Raw genomic sequence first — 17,310 nt, 5'->3', positions numbered from 1 at the left:
AGCAATAAACAACCCTTTGAAGCATTCATCCATTCATGCATTCATGCATTCATGCATGCAGCGCCACTGATGTTAATCTGAACAGCTTGGAATATACACAGTCATATTATGCATATACAGTACAAAGACATATACTGTATACAGTCATACAGATACTACTGTACTTTAACCCATGTTGGGTGGGAACCCCTTTTTATGTTAGCATCATGTCGTGCTTTAGCTGCGCTACGAGCTTGTAGGTCTGCTATTTTTGAAAAATCGAAGAACGACTGACATATAGAAAAATGGCTTTTTCAGAAAACTGTCATTTTTCAAACAGACATTTTTTTTAATCTGATCTCAGGTCAGAAGGGGTTAACGGGGGGGGGGGGGGGGGGGTCCCTGGAACAACATTTTGTCAGATGGGGGGTTCGAGAGCCAAACACCTACATATAACATTAGGGATCCCTTGAAATAGTTTGAGAACGACTGACACATACTGTAGAAACATAGAAAGGTTTTTCAGAAGAAAACTGTCTGTATTTATAGAAGACATTTCGTATAGAAGATTCAAAAGGCTCATGAATATACAGACTTATCCTACCAGTAAGACGCGCAAACGCGGGAAGCGAACGCAGCTCGTACATATTTGGGTTTTGGACGTATAGCTGCTTTAGGGACTCCTTATATGGTTATGGCTGAGTCATGGTGACGTAATCACTCAGCTCCATTATATGGGCACAAAAGCGGGGACAGACAGACAGACAGACAGACAGACAGACAGACAGACAGACAGACAGACAGACAGACAGACAGACAGACAGACAGACAGACATGATCTGCTAGGTCTCATAGTAAGTGCTCACTGCATTCGCAATCAATGCGTTCGCAATAACAGATGAAATGAACGTGACACACTATAGTTCTAACAGCTGGAGCGCAGACGTCATCCTGAAGGTCTCAGACATTACGTTTACGTCAGCCTCTCGTATCCAAAGAGTCTCTGGCAGGAGGAGAAGTCCCTTTGTGCTTCTTTATATGGTCTTGGAAAGCTGGAGATTTCTGCTGAATTCCGCTGTAATAGGATCAGCCATAAACATCATTACAGTCAGAGTTGCACTTTGTTTTTTTTTTTGCGTTTGATGTGCAAACTCTATCTCTCTCTCTCACTCTCTCAATCTCCTATACGCACAGGCACAGGCACATGCATGCGCACACACGCACGCACACACACACACACACACACACACACTCACACGCACACGCACGCACACACACACACACACACACACACACACACACACACACGAACACGCATGCGCACAAAGCACACAGCTCACTCTGGCATTTGACTGTGTTTTCAACACACACCATATAAATCATCTGGAGGTTCTCTCACTCTCTCTCTCTCTCCCTCTCTCTCTCTCTCTCTCTCTCTCTCTCTCTCTCTCCCTCTCTCTCTCTCTCTCTCTCTCTCTCTCTCCCTCTCTCTCTCTCTCTCTCTCTCTCTCTCTCTCCCTCTCTCTCTCTCTCTCTCTCTCTCTCTCCCCTCTCATCTCTTCTCTCTCTCTCTCTCTCTCTTCTCTCTCTCTCTCTCTCTCTCTCTCTCACACAGTCTGTCTTTTCTATAGTTTGATACCGGTAAACTATGAATAAATTAAGTATACATTCATTGGACAATTAGTGGATGTGCTAAAAATCAATGCAGGCAAAATTTGAAGATGCAAGATTGTCACACTCACTCACACGCACACACACACACACACACACACACACACACACACACACGCACACGCACACGAGCATATATTTGTTTTTACACGTTGTTATAGAGCTATATAGAGGTCGTTTTGGGCTTAAGGGGGATCCTCAGGGACCGTTGCTTAACCTCCACAGTTGTTTTTCTGCTTAAAGAAAGAACATAGTTGTGCAAGATACACTTTATTTTTCCTCCTCTCGTGTTAGTTGTCTCATCTGTCTGTGGGTTTTCTGTCTGTGTCAGTGTGTTTTCATCTGTCTGTGGGTTTTTCTGTCTGTGTCAGTGTGTTTTCATCTGTCTGTGGGTTTTCATCTGTCTGTGTCAGTGTGTTTTTCATCTGTCTGTGGGTTTTCATCTGTCTGTGTCAGTGTGTTTTTCATCTGTCTGTGGGTTTTCATCTGTCTGTGTCAGTGTGTTTTCATCTGTCTGTGTCAGTGGGTTTTCATCTGGTCTGTGTCAGTGTGTTTTCATCTGTCTGTGGGTTTTCATCTGTCTGTGTCAGTGTGTTTTCATCTGTCTGTGGGTTTTCATCTGTCTGTGTCAGTGTGTTTTCATCTGTCTGTGTCAGTGGGTTTTCATCTGTCTGTGTCAGTGTGTTTTCATCTGTCTGTGGGTTTTCATCTGTCTGTGTCAGTGTGTTTTCATCTGTCTGTGTCAGTGTGTTTTTCATCTGTCTGTGGGTTTTCATCTGTCTGTGTCAGTGTGTTTTCATCTGTTCTGTGTCAGTGTGTTTTCATCTGTCTGTGTCAGTGTGTTTTCATCTGTCTGTGTGTTTTCATCTGTCTGTGTCAGTGTGTTTTCATCTGTCTGTGTCAGTGTGTTTTCATCTGTCTGTGTCAGTGTGTTTTTCATCTGTCTGTGTCAGTGTGTTTTCATCTGTCTGTGTCAGTGTGTTTTCATCTGTCTGTGTCAGTGTGTTTTCATCTGTCTGTGTCAGTGTGTTTTTCATCTGTCTTGTGTCAGTGTGTTTTCATCTGTCTGTGTCAGTGTGTTTTCATCTGTCCTGTGGGTTTTCATCTGTCTGTGTCAGTGTGTTTTCATCTGTCTGTGTCAGTGTGTTTTCATCTGTCTGTGTCAGTGTGTTTTCATCTGTCTGTGTGTTTTCATCTGTCTGTGTCAGTGTGTGTTTTCATCTGTCTGTGTCAGTGTGTTTTTCATCTGTCTGTGTCAGTGTGTTGTTCATCTGTCTGTGTCAGTGTGTTTTCATCTGTCTGTGTCAGTGTGTTTTCATCTGTCTGTGTCAGTGTGTTTTTCATCTGTCTGTGTCTTTGAATTGAAATCCAGATTGATTTTTTTATTGGAATCCTGAAAAATAATATTTGTATTTAATTTCAAATGAAGTACCGGTAATGTTAACTTTATGAACTAAATCCAAACACATTGGACTATACTATACAAAAGCGGGTCATGTCTGCACGTTTGGAATTGTAAACGGCTGAAATCAATAACATCTCATTATTCTGATATTAACCTGCAGGGCCACATTGAGTGTAAGGTTTGGGGCCCCCCCGCATGTGGCCCCCCGGGCCCCTCGCATGTGGCCCCCCGGGCCCCCCCGCATGTGGCCCCCGGCGGCCACCAGTTGTATGGTCTCTCTGTCCATGTCTCATCTATCTGTGTTTCTGTCTCTATAGCAGAATGTTTCTCACCTGATGTCCGTCTCTATCGCTCTGTGTCTTATCAGTTTCATAATTATGTGGGTCATTACAGTACACTGTAAATCCCTGGAACATGTGACGCGTTTAAACCTAAACACCACGTGTGTAATAATAAAAATGCCAAGTGTTTATTAATATTCATACAATACAGTAGAACACGAGTTCACTCAAACACCTCACGAGAACACCTAGTGGTTCAAATTCTAAACAACCTATAATATGACTGACTTTGATTGTAAAAACTAAACACGTTTATGTGTTTAAAAAGTGTTACAGGCGATTAAACGTGTTCTTCTGTTTATAATCTAAACACTGTGACACGTTTAAAAAAGTGTTACAAATGATGTGTTTAAAAACAGTTTATAACCTAAACACTTGGGTTTAGTGTGATCTCTTATCTGAGTTCATGTCTATAGAAACAGGATGATATCTCAGTGTATATCTCGTGACAACCAGCCTCCCCTCAATCTGGGTCGGCTTTCTCCATGCGGCTGACTCCATAATTGACTAATTGGATAATTAACAGGCCATCACACACCAGTGTTGTTTTCGGAGCGACTAAAACTAAGACGAAAAATGTTCGTCGACTACCTTTTTTCACTGACAAAAACAAATGGAAACTAAATAAAAACTAAGCTACGATGACTAAAACTAAGACTAAGGTCACATTCTCACCAGAGAGCTTTGCTGCGATTAAAACGAATCCTGCTGCGCATTTTCAGAAAGTGCGCTTCGTTTGGCAGGTGTGAAGGCTCTTTCGAATCCTAATGCGCAGCAAAGAACCGCATTTTACTCCGAGCAAAAACGGGGGTTTCGCTTCGCTTCCAATCGCACTTGATTACGATTCGGTGCAGGTGTGAATGCAATCCGCAGTAAATAATGCAAACAATGTGGCGGGTGAGGAGCTGAACACAGTTGGAGACGGAGAAGGCATATTTTACGCAGCGCAAAGATGTCCCGTTACCGTGGATAGACGTGGTCGAATGAGGAGAGTGGAGACTGAAGCCCTGATCGAAATGAGGACGAGTACATTAATCAATTGCTTAAGAAAACACAAACACTGCAGTGCAGTGTAATAGTATTATAGCCTACAGAATATTCTGTCTGTCTGTGCGTGCCGTAAACATGGAATGCTGTCACTGTGTGGGGACTAGTGGGGAGTAGGAACTTTCATCTCGATAAACTTGTAAACATTTTGCGCTGCTGTCTGATTATCAGTGCGGCTCAGCGCTGTGCCTCCATGCCTTTTAATACTATATGCTCCATGCCCAAAAGAACAGTGCGTGGCTATGCGTGAGGGGGGGCAGTCCCACGACTCCCACGGCACTACACATGCACGTTATGAGTATAATTTTATCACCATAGATTTATCATTTCACTGTGTAGGCTAGTTTATGAATGGAACACATTGATAAAGGTCCCCCCTGGTGCGTTTCCAATTGCTGCGGATGATTGACGGTGTGAAGGCAAACCGCAGCAAATTAAATATGCAAGAATCCCATTTGGGCCATTTCTCCGCCCATACGAATTCGAGTCTACCGAAGTATTAGGTGAGAATGTGACCTTAATATACTGACAATTTCGTAGACAAATAAAAACTAGACTAAAATGTTAGGAAGGGACTAGTGGACAAGAGATCCAGTATAAGTCATTTTACACTTGGTTGCATGCTGAAAATAGCCGATCTACAAGCTCACAACGCGTCGCGCTGCGACGCGTTGTGAGCTTGTAGATCGGCTATTTTCAGCAAGTGTAAAAACAGTCCTTACGACAGCATCATTGCCCACCAAAATACATTTTAGTCGACTAAATCAATTGTAGATGTAGTCGACTGAAATCTCATGACATTTAGTCGACTAACACTAACACATTCCACGTGACTAAAATGTGACTGAAACTAAATGAAAACTATTCAAAAGACTATGACTAAAACTAAAATCAAAATTTGCTGCCAAAAACAACACTGATCACCACTTAACGATCATGATTGACACCTGCAGGCAATCTCCCTTACTCAGGATAAAGTTGCCACAGGTTGTGTCACTCTGTGGTGTGGCAGAAACAGTTTGCATGCTGCCTGGCAGCTGCTCTCAAAGACAGTGTCCAGCTCTCTCTCTCTCTCTCTCTCTCTCTGCATTTCCCCTATAATGCCCGTTTGTTATTTTGATCGTTTAAGTATATATAGCTCGAGTTATTGGAGCACGTTTGAGAAAACAAATTCACACTCAGTCACTGCATAAGAAAATTAAGGCCTGCCGAGATTCTTCCAACTTCCACCGTGCTGAAATCCAGGGAGGAGAAGTAAACTGAGGAGGAGGATTGTGTTTCCCTATGTTTGAGTTGACCTCCTAGTGGGACCCCTAAACCACTCGCAGGTAACCCAGACACTGTCACTGACAATTTTCGCGTGAATTTGGCCCAGACCGGCCGGCCCACCGGGCCCACCACAACCAGCGCGCAGATAGCAGAAACTCTACCGCCCCGCTCCATCGAGGCACACACACACAAACAAACAAACAAGCCCCTAATAATACCACCACTTTTACAGAACAACATAAATGATACAAACCAACAGACAACTACACAACCCTTTTTTAGGGTTGTGTAGCCCTTGCTTGGCTATAAGAACATGACCATCCCCGCCCCCTCACACACACACACACACACACACATCTGAGAACTCCATTCAAACCCCTCAAACACGAGGGCATATTATGAGGTATGCGGTCAGCTGTGTATGGCTGGCTCAGGGAAGAGGACGCCCCTGCCTTGCATAGTCCCGTTTGGAGGCACATCTCAATGATTGGGGCATGATGGGACACAAGCTAATTAAGGCTTGATCACCCTTTAGCTGGCCACCTTTGATGAGGGTGTATATATATAGTGTTGGAAGGCCGAAACACACCCGCTGATTCAAAGGGCACACTACTGAGGATGTGTCCCGAAACTGACATCATGCCCTAGTTAAGAAAATACACCTCCTAATGCCACTCTTTAACATCAAGGCAAATCTCATGTGAGCCCTGCACTCCATCTAGTGGACAGTCTTAACATCACGTCCTGTGTTTTATGATTCCTTTGTAGAGGGTCTATTTGTCACTCAATTCAATTCAATTCAAAGGGCTTTATTGGCATGAGAAAACATACGTTTACATTGCCAAAGCAGAAAGAACAATACAACAATACAGCAATACAATCAAAACAGAAATTATGTACATTTGAAGGTCAGAATCTTCAATAGATCAAATTCTATGTACCAAGATCACTGGATGCAGGTATAGTGCAGGAATATACACAATGATTAGTCTTTAGGGTGGTTGTGTTCCATTTGATATCCTTCTCCTATCACAGCAACTCACAAATCTTGCTGCTGTGTAAATTGCACATTGTTGTACTTCGCCCAGCAGATATGGGAGTTTTTTGTCATTGGTCATGTTTTCAAAATCTCTGTGTGTGTGGTTGTAATCTGTGGGAAGTATATATGTGTCTCTGATGTCTTGGTACAATAATGGACAGATGGTTAGGAAGTGTAGCTCGGTTTCCACTTCGTTTTGTGTGCAGTGGGTGCACAGTCTGTCTTCTTTCACTGATACAGGACAGGTACAGTGAAATGATCATGATGGCTCTGGCAGAATGGCAGCAATGGCAGGTCCTTGACATGAAATAGTTTGAGAACCACTGACATAGAAACATGAGGTTCATCAGAAAACTGTCATGATTTCGAAAGACATTTTTGTAGAATCATCCTCGTGGTCTAAATGGGTTTTAAACCCTCATGAGTCCCATGTTGTGGTCCCTTCTCTGTCACTGCCAGATATTAGATGTTCTTAGTGTTCAGTTACCTGTTATGTCTTAGCTGTTGTTATAGTGTTCAGTTACTAGTTATGTTCTCCTAGATGTTCCCTGTATTCTGCATTTATTCATATTCTTTGTGTTCTGGAGAATAAATCACTGTGTGTTTGACCTGCTTGACATCTCTTGAGTCGCACAGTGACAGTAGGAGTAGTAGTATTAGTAGTAGTAGTAGGAGTAATTTGCAGTAGTAGTGGTAGATTTTATTTTCCTTTCTCAGATTGAAAGCTGGCTCCTCATAGACTCACTTTATTCCATGACAACTGATTGAAATTGAAATTGGCTCAACAGCCCCCCCTGGTGGACTGCATACTGATGACAGTTTTATGACATTCTGTCACAAATAAATACATGATTGAATGTATCTATCTACAGTACAACAAAACGGTGGTGAAAGAAGTGCTCGTACATTTTACTTAAAAGTATCAATATACCACAAAATACTTCACATTCAAAATGTTTAATTTAGTCAAAGTACAAAGAGTTATTAGTATCCAAAATAAAGCAAAATGCCATTTCAGAATCACATCATGTAATTGTTACTTAACGTTGCAGTTGTTGAACATAGGAGCCCATTTTAATTACATTATACATAATGTATATACATTATAATTAAAGTACCGTCCTATTTTCCTATATGGCCGAAGTCTATTAAACTTTATTAATTAATTAATGAAATGTATTAATTTATTAATTCTAATAAACATATTACATTTGCGGGCCCTTGACATGAACATGTTTGGTTGGTTTAAACAACATTAGGAAACAAACAAGCCTATAAATACATTATGTACACGCAACTTTACAGAAAAATAAGCCCAAAGTTTCTTATAATAACAGTAAAACGTTGTTTCGAAGAGATGTTATAGCTGATGTGGTTGGGTACTTAGGGCTCCATTTTCATGACCACTAAACCTATTTTACTGTTTAGCAAAACAATTTTTGAATACCGGTAGTTAAAATGGCCATTCTACAAGCTCACAACGTGTCAATGTAGACACATGAAACTGCTTTCTATAACATGCGAGGACTATAATGTTTTAAACTTGTGTATTGAAAACTGTGTGTTCACTGATTGTTTGCTAATTGTCTCTCCTTGCACTGCTGGTGGCATTGCCCTTGATTTAGGAAGGGCCCAATTGGTGCTATGTAGGGGAGGGGAGTTTCCTATGCTTTGAGTTTCCAACCCAAGTTATATTTGTTTAATGGTAACACATCTTTAGTATGTGTAGATTACTTTCATGCAAGGGGGTTATTATGGCAGTATTTATTTATAAGTATTTATTGAGAAGAAATGTTGCTAATTGCTCTGTGTCCTGTGGTAGGATCCACCCCTATTTAAGGGAGGCTGCAGGGACAGGTGGGTTAGTTGGTTCTGGGCTTTAACACGGGTAACAGTCCTGAGGGAGAGCTACAGGGCCTTGTGTGACCAAGGTTTAACCTGTTACCCTGAGGGAGAGCTACAGGGCCTTGTGTGACCAAGGTTTAACCTGTTACCCTGAGGGAGAGCTACAGGGCCTTAAGTGTGACCAAGGTTTAACCTGTTACCCTGAGGGAGAGCTACAGGGCCTTGTGTGACCAAGGTTTAACCTGTTACCCTGAGGGAGAGCTACAGGGCCTTGTGTGACCAAGGTTTAACCTGTTACCCTGAGGGAGAGCTACAGGGCCTTGTGTGACCAAGGTTTAACCTGTTACCCTGAGGGAGAGCTACAGGGCCTTAAGTGTGACCAAGGTTTAACCTGTTACCCTGAGGGAGAGCTACAGGGCCTTGTGTGACCAAGGTTTAACCTGTTACCCTGAGGGAGAGCTACAGGGCCTTAAGTGTGACCAAGGTTTAACCTGTTACCCTGAGGGAGAGCTACAGGGCCTTGTGTGACCAAGGTTTAACCTGTTACCCTGAGGGAGAGCTACAGGGCCTTGTGTGACCAAGGTTTAACCTGTTACCCTGAGGGAGAGCTACAGGGCCTTGTGTGACCAAGGTTTAACCTGTTACCCTGAGGGAGAGCTACAGGGCCTTGTGTGACCCAAGGTTTAACCTGTTACCCTGAGGGAGAGCTACAGGGCCTTGTGTGACCAAGGTTTAACCTGTTACCCTGAGGGAGAGCTACAGGGCCTTGTGTGACCAAGGTTTAACCTGTTACCCTGAGGGAGAGCTACAGGGCCTTGTGTGACCAAGGTTTAACCTGTTACCCTGAGGGAGAGCTACAGGGCCTTGTGTGACCAAGGTTTAACCTGTTACCCTGAGGGAGAGCTACAGGGCCTTGTGTGACCCAAGGTTAGGCATACCATATTCTGAATTACCAAAAAGAGGACACATGCGCGCGTGCATGTGCGCATGCATGTGCGCATGCATGTCGTGGATGTGCATGTGTCGTGCGCGTTTGAATTAAATTAATTTGTCAAAAAAGTTTGGCTCCTAAATTTGATCAAATATGCTCTATATTAGTTATGTATTTAATAACATTTGGTATTTGTTTATAAACATTTTGGTATTTGTTTATAAACATTTGGGATTTGTTTATAAACATTTTGGTAATTGTTATAATCCCACTGTGATCCTCACATAAAAACAAGTCAAAGCACCTTTCTCTTCGTTTTTAGTTTATAACCTTTTTTAACTATTTAGTAGTAGTAGTTTTTATTCTATTTGTCCTGTAAAGTGCACTTTGAGTACCGTACCTTGAAAAGTGATATATAAATCATAATATACTTATTCCAAATAACTAATTCAGATATCAGAACACAATCATATACTTATTCCAAATAACTAATTCAGATATCAGAACACAACAACATAATATAACAACAACACAAACCTTTTCCCATCAGTCCATGATGTGAGATCTCTCCAGTTTAAAGTCTGGTGGGTTGCAGTGTCCAGGCTGGTCCACTGGGTGGCGCCAAATCTACGTGAAAGTTCCCTTGCCTGTCAAGAGTCCTGAATTTATACAGTAGAGTAGATCAATCAGAAATGATCAGACTCGTTATGATCATTGCCCCAGATAGATCCTGCAGTATGGATCTCATGTCTGACTTCAATCACATTCAAGGTATTGCTTCTAAATAATTGGCACGTTCTGCTTAAATTAAAAAAAAATATCTGCACCTCTTGAGATTCACGATGGGCTTAAAACAAAATGACACTTTGGTATGGGATCGCATCAGTGTTGTTTTTGGCAGCAAATTTCTATTTTAGTTTTAGTCATAGTCTCTTGAATAGTTTTCACTTAGTTTTAGTCACATTTTAGTCACCTGGAATGTTCCAGTGTTTAGTCTAGTTTTAGTCGACTAAATCTACAGTTGATTTAGTCGACGGAAATGTGTTTTGACAGGCCTTGATGTCGTTGTAATGACATATTTTACACTTTTGGTTGCATGCTGAAAATAGCAGATCTGCGACGCGTTGTGAGATTGACTGTATATCTGCTATTTTCAGCATGCAACCCAGCATAAAACTGGATCTCTTGTCCACTAGTCCCTTACTAACATTTTAGTCTAGTTTTCATTTGTTGACGAAATTGTCAGTATATTTAGTCTTATCATTGTCATCATCATTTTATTTAGTTTTAGTCAGTGAAAAAAGGTAGTCGACGAACATTTTTCGTCTTAGTTTTAGTCGACGAAAACAACCCTGGTTCACATCATGTAACTCCAAACATTGGTGAGATATCTTCAATATTACTGGCTATTTCCAATACAGTGCCCATAAAGGCTGAAGGGGTTAATGTATGTTTTGTAATATAATCTATTCTAAATTCACAAAGTAACTATGGTAACTAAAGTATTGAATTGAAAATGTGAAATAGTAAAAAAAAAAAAGAGTACTGAAAATTGTACTTGAGTACATAATATGTACTTAGTTACATATGCCTACATTGCACAGTTAGACAGGTCTCAAAGCCACTCTTTTAACACACACACACACACACACACACACACACACACACAGCTTGTCATACAGTGTTCAACAGTGTGTAGCGCTCACGCAAGTAACTGAGGTTTTTATCGCCCTCTGGTCGCATGTAGGGTTAGGGTTACCGGTGGCTGGAAACCTCTGACCTATGACATCATCTATGACGTCAGCTGTATGTATATATATTGATGACGTATGACGCAACATTTGAGGCATGGTTTCAGCCTGATCAGAGTCCCATTGACTTGACTTCCATTATTATTGAGGGGCCCCTCCTACTGTATATACACAGGTTTAATGTTGAGGGGCCCCTCCTATATACTGTACACAGGTTTAATGTTTGTCTTTAGTTCAACTAGACCTGTACGTGCCCAGTCGCAGTCGGCCACCGGCCTACTTGGGAACGATGCAACTTGGGAACCTAATGATATACGTTGTCATAGCAACCCGTTTTAACTGTCAGCCGGTGTCCCACATGGAGATCTGTGTCTGTGCCTGTGTTCCAGTGTGTGTGAAGACGGCAAAATTAAAAGTGTACTTGGCAATTACTGGGAGGGCCCACCGGCAGAGCCTGATTGGTTGAGCCTCAATTGTCTGACTGAGGCAGAGGCTGGAAATTGCACCGGTGAAAGGAGTTGGCCTCATTATAGGCCCTTCACTGACGGAGCCTGACCTACGTAGAGCCTTTTGTGGTGGTTCTGGAGAACCGTGGGTCCGACCGACCCGACGATACCGGCCACTGCCCTCCCAGCGGGGGGGGTGTGGAACAACCGTGTCGAATGTGAAGTCGGTGGGGCCCACGGTTCTCGAGTTACGTGCATTACAGCCGTACACGCACGTACACACGCACACAGACGTGGCGCATTTATAGTAGGATGTTTGTTTTGTAAACGCATTGATAATGAAGGGAAAATGTACGTCATAATGTGTCATTTACGCCATATTGTCTCTTTATTGTTAATGGCGTTTAATGTTTTTTGTTGTTTGTTGTTTGTTTTACATCACCATTACATCACCTACTCAACATGAGTTAAGACTTTAATATATTAGTGCCCCTCACTTCACACGGGTGTGATATTATTAAAGCTAAATATGTCAGAGGTCACCTCTGTGTGACATCCTCTGTCTGTTGTGACCCAAATATATAATAAGCTAAATCGGAGAGATAAAGCTATGAAGCTAATGTCGTACACTAAATTAGCAGCAGTTGTTTTCAGGGCAACCTCCGTCGATATTAGGAGAATTTTACCAGCAAGGTGTGGATCGACGTCTGCATCCTCCAAGTGCAGAGAATCTGGAAAGAAAGCTCAGGTGGACGAGAGCACGCCGGTGAACGCCGCCCAGGGCAGTCAAAGACCGGTGAACGCCGCCCAGGGCAGTCAAAGCAAAAATGGCGAAAACGTTCGGGCTGACGGGATCGAAGTTGACTTCGACAACACGGATGAAGCGTACAGAAGCAAGACGAACGCGGAGCTGCTCCGAAGCCTCCTGGTGTTCAAGCTCTGTTCCTTCGACCTCCTCGTGGACAGGAACAAGGAGCTGATGGCGCTCGGCCGGAAGGTCCTCGGACGGTGGCTGTTCGAGAAGGCGATGAAGATGACCTTCTACGGACAGTTCGTGGCCGGGGAAGACCTGGACTCCGTCAAAGCCCTGGTCCGCAAGAACCGGGCCTTCGGCGTCGGGTCGGTGCTGGACTACAGCGTGGAGGAGGACCTGACGCGCCAGGAGGCCGAGGACAAGGAGATGGACTCGTGCGTGTCCCGAGCGGAGAGGGAGGACCCGCACTCTGTCGGACGTCGCCGCGAGGAGAAGTACAAGTTCCAGCGTCAGTTCGGGGACAGGCGCGGCGGCGTCACCGCCGCGCGCACCTACTTCTACGCGGACGAGGCGAAGTGCGACGACCACCTGGAGACCTTCGTGAAGTGCATCAGAGCGTCCGGCGGGAGCTCCGCGGACGGGTTCTCCGCCGTCAAGATGACCGCTCTCGGCCGGCCGCAGTTCCTCCTTCAGTTCTCGGAGGTGTTGGTGAGATGGAGGCGGTTCTTCGACCTGCTCGCGGCACAACAGGGACAGTCCGGAGTGACCGCGCTGGAGCGGAAACTCGATCGGGAGCGACTGAAGGAGAGTCTGGCCGACCTGGGCGTCGGAGAAAAGGACGTCGTTGACAAATGGTTTACGGGGGAAAAACCGATCGACCTGCTCGACTGGAACGGCCTGATCGACGACACGGTGGAAATGTCCAGCCTGCTCATGGTCCCCAACCCGCAGAGCGGGCGGCCGGAGCCTCTGCTGGAGAGGTTCACGGCCGAGGAGGAGAGGCAGAGGAAGAGGATGCTGCAGCGGGCCGACCTCCTCGCCCAGCACGCCGCGGAGAACGGCGTGCGGCTGATGGTGGACGCCGAGCAGACGTACTTCCAGCCCGCCATCGGCCGGCTGACCCTGGAGATGCAGCGGAGGTTCAACCGGCGGACGGCGGTGGTCTTCAACACCTACCAGTGCTACCTGAGGGAGGCGCTGGACGCCGTGGCGCTGGACGTGGCGCTGGCGCGGCGCGAGGGCTGGCACTTCGGCGCCAAGCTGGTGCGCGGCGCTTACATGCACCAGGAGAGGGCGCGCGCCCGGCAGGTGGGCTACGACGACCCGGTCCACCCGGACCGCGAGGCCACGGACCGGACGTACCGCCGGTGTCTGGAGCTCCTGCTGGAGGAGGTGGCGGCGGCGGCGGCGCGCGGCGGCGGCGGGAAGGCCTGCAGCGTCATGGTGGCGACGCACAACGAAGACACGGTGAGGTTCGCCCTGGAGACGATGAGCCGGATGGGCCTGTTGTCGTCGCCGTCCGCCCAGGGCCAGGTCTCCTTCGGACAGCTGCTGGGCATGTGCGACCAGGTCAGCTTCCCCCTGGGCCAGGCGGGCCTCCCCGTCTACAAGTACGTCCCGTACGGCCCGGTCGCCGACGTCCTCCCGTACCTCGCCCGCCGCGCTCTGGAGAACCGCGACGTCGTGAAGGGCTCGCGGCGGGAGCGCCGCCTGCTGTGGACGGAGCTGAAGCGCCGGCTGCTCTCTGGTCAGCTGGTCCATAACCCCGTCTACTGATTGGCCAACAGATCTCCGTGATGCAGAACCGCGGCCATCTTAACCATATAAGGTAATGGCAAGGTGCTACCAGGGGGGGCTGAAGGGTGGGAGGAAAATTTCGGTATAATATTCAGGTATAATTGGCCTAATAATGACTTATTTAGGACCTAGTTAACCGAGTTAATCATAGTAACAGTATGTGACTCTTATTGTGTTGTTGTTTGGGTTAGATTTCTTTAAACCTGGTGCAGGTGAAAGTAAAACTACAATAAGGTTTTTGCTGTCTCGTCATGTTGTGTCTATCTGTCAACTCACTGGCTGTGCATTCTGCATTCAGCACGCTCTGATAGACATGTCAAACAAGTCTCCTCCCCACCAGCAGGGGGTGCTGGAGCACCCTCCACACCCCCCTTCCAGCGCTGATGGGTGCAACTTCCCATTGGCAGCCCCATTCATCCACACAGAAAAGTCCTGTCTGATTGTATTAAACAACGTCAAACTCACCGACATTGCAGCTGTTACGGAAAGCTTGAACTATTCTCTTTCTATCCTCAAAGTCTATTTGTTTCATAAAAACCCACTGTATACATGATATGAGCTATACTTAGCTATGTTTCTATGTCAGTGGTTCTTCGATTAAAAAAAAAATAGCAGACCTACAAGCTCGTAGATCTGCTATTTTTCAATAGCTAAAGCACCAAAATGGGTTCCCGCCCGAAAATGCGCTGCACAAGGTGCCCTTTTTTTTCACTTGAGCACCACCTGCCCCTCTAAATGTCTGTGCACGCCACTGCTCTCTCTTTAACGTGCGACAGAGAGACACGTCTCTCTCTCTCTCTCTCTCTCTCTCTCTCTCTCTCTAACGTGCGATATAGAAACGCGTCTCTCTCTCTCTCTCTCTCTCTCTCTCTCTCAGCAGGGAATGCTTCAAATTGACATTGGTTGTTCAAGTTAAATTGAGGTGTTTATGTTATTATGATATTTACCATATAGGCAATATGCCAATATTGAAAAAAGTTAAAATGACCAGTGAGCAGGCTCATCAAAAATGTAAGATTTGCACGAGGCTATTTCTGCTGTGCAGACCCGTTTTTGACCCGAAAATAACGACGTTATAATCGGAAATACCCGATCTGGTATAGCAATTGGACCCCTCCATCTGTGAAGTACTGGATACGGCTGTGTGTGTGTGTGTGTGTTAGAGAAATGTTCTTTTTTTAAACATTTAAGGTACCCTTTTGTTTCACTTGAGCACCTGCCCCTCAAAGGTTCAAGGTTCAAGGTTGTTTATTAGTGTCCCCGAAGGGCAAAAGGTTTTACAGCAGGTCATCATAAGGCTTGAAACACATACATCAGTCAGACCAAAGTTAGACTTAGATAGCATTTGATACAGACTTATAGCATGTTATGTAGACAGCATAAGTGCATTGTATGTAGTCATAGCACGTCATAGTACATATGTGTAGCATAGTAGTATAGCTTATATGTATAGTTTCATTATAGATATTCCACTGTTACTTTCTTAGCTTACGCATGTTTCATGATAAATGTCTTTATGTGATGTATTCCCCATGCTTTTTGTTCTTGCTTAATGTAAGTCGCTCTGGATTAAGAGCGTCTGCTAAATGCCTAAATTGTAAATTGTAAAGTTATTGCTGCTGGTCGCAAGCGTGCGTGCGCTGCGCCCGGCCGGCCTATACTGGCATCTTCAGAAAGGAAAAGAAAAGAAAAAGAGAGTAAGAAGACATCACATCACATTTCAAGTTAGATGATAATACTCGGCTGTGCAGGCACGTTTCTGTGTGTAAAGACATGTGTGTCCATGAGAACAGTTCGGTGGAAAGTTCATCTCCCATGTGTTTGTGTAAGTGTGTTCCTGGCATGTCTCCCCAAGGTCATGCATGTCACGTTGCCTCGTTGTCCTGCCGTTATCATGGCGGGTTCAGTGGAGACGAACACGGCCCATGGACGAAGACGACACAACAACAGGTGTCGGGGAGGGTGGGGGTTGAGGTGGGGTGGGGGGGGGGGGGGGGGGGGGGGGCAGGGGATCCTTTCTTGCGCTGTCTCTTCTTGTGGAGATTGTCAATCGGGGGGGGGGGGGGGGGGAATCCAGATTCATGTTTAGAGCGAGGGATAGCAGCAATATGGCTATTTCTCCTCCATGTCCGTTATGTTATGGCTCTCGAGATCGTGTCCATCTTCGTTCTGATGCACGCTGATGGCGCCGGCCTGTTCCAAGAGCGCCCCGAGTGCCCCGCCCAGCGCGGCCACGGCAGGCGGCTGTCTGTCTGTCTGTCTGTCTGTCTGTGCCACCGTGACCCCCTGACCCCCTTACCGTACAAGTCAGTGTCAAAGTCATTGACCTGAACACAACACCTCCAGTCTGTCCCAGGAGCTACTGGACTGCAGCATTGTCCCACACTCCCTCAGTGAAGACTCTGATCCAACACAGGGAGATCTGACCCACCATACGGGTTGACGTGTAGAACCGGAGGTCCATTCTGTGGACGCAGAATGTGGAAGTCTTAAGATAAGATCCAGGACGCATTTTTCGATTTTTCAAAAACAGCAGACCTACAAGCTCGTAGCGCGCGCTACGAGCTTGTAGGTCTGCTGTTTTTCAATAGCTAAAGCACGACATGATGCCGACACCGAAATGGGTTCCCGGCCAGAATGGGTTAAGACTGAGCTTAAATAAGAATTTGCTACTAAAAGGAACACTAAGACTAAGTTGATAAAATACCTTTAGTCTTACTAGAATTACTAAAATTACTATAGGTTAGGTTTCTGGTTTAGGTTTAGGTTTATTCTAAACATTGCAGCTGTTACTGAAAGCTTGAATTATTCTCTTTCTATCCTCAAAGTGTTTGTTTCATAAAAATCCACTGTATATACATGATATGAGCTATACTTAGCTATGTTTCTGTCAGTGGTTCTTCGATTTAAAAAAATAATAGCAGACCTACAAGCTCGTAGATCTGCTATTTTTCAATAGCTGAAGCACCAAAATGGGTTCCCGCCCGAAAATGCGCTGCACAAGGTACCCTTTTTTCACTTGAGCACCACCTGCC

At 45.2% G+C, this 17,310-nt stretch overlaps 1 protein-coding gene across 1 annotated transcript; it reads left to right on the top strand.

The window, feature by feature from the left end:
- Nucleotides 1–12,580: 12,580 nt before the first annotated feature.
- LOC308321687 (proline dehydrogenase 1, mitochondrial-like) lies at nt 12,581–14,254 on the top strand (the record flags this gene model as incomplete). Its single annotated transcript, XM_080772747.1, has 1 exon — nt 12,581–14,254. The coding sequence occupies exon 1, from the start codon at nt 12,704–12,706 to the stop codon at nt 14,252–14,254; it is 1,551 nt and encodes a 516-aa protein (XP_080628873.1). The 5' UTR covers nt 12,581–12,703.
- Nucleotides 14,255–17,310: the final 3,056 nt, after the last annotated feature.

This window comes from Protomyctophum bolini (assembly GCF_963924005.1).
Source record: "Protomyctophum bolini genome assembly, chromosome: 9".
Classification (NCBI taxonomy): domain Eukaryota; kingdom Metazoa; phylum Chordata; class Actinopteri; order Myctophiformes; family Myctophidae; genus Protomyctophum; species Protomyctophum bolini.
This window is presented reverse-complemented; position numbering and strand designations above follow the sequence as displayed.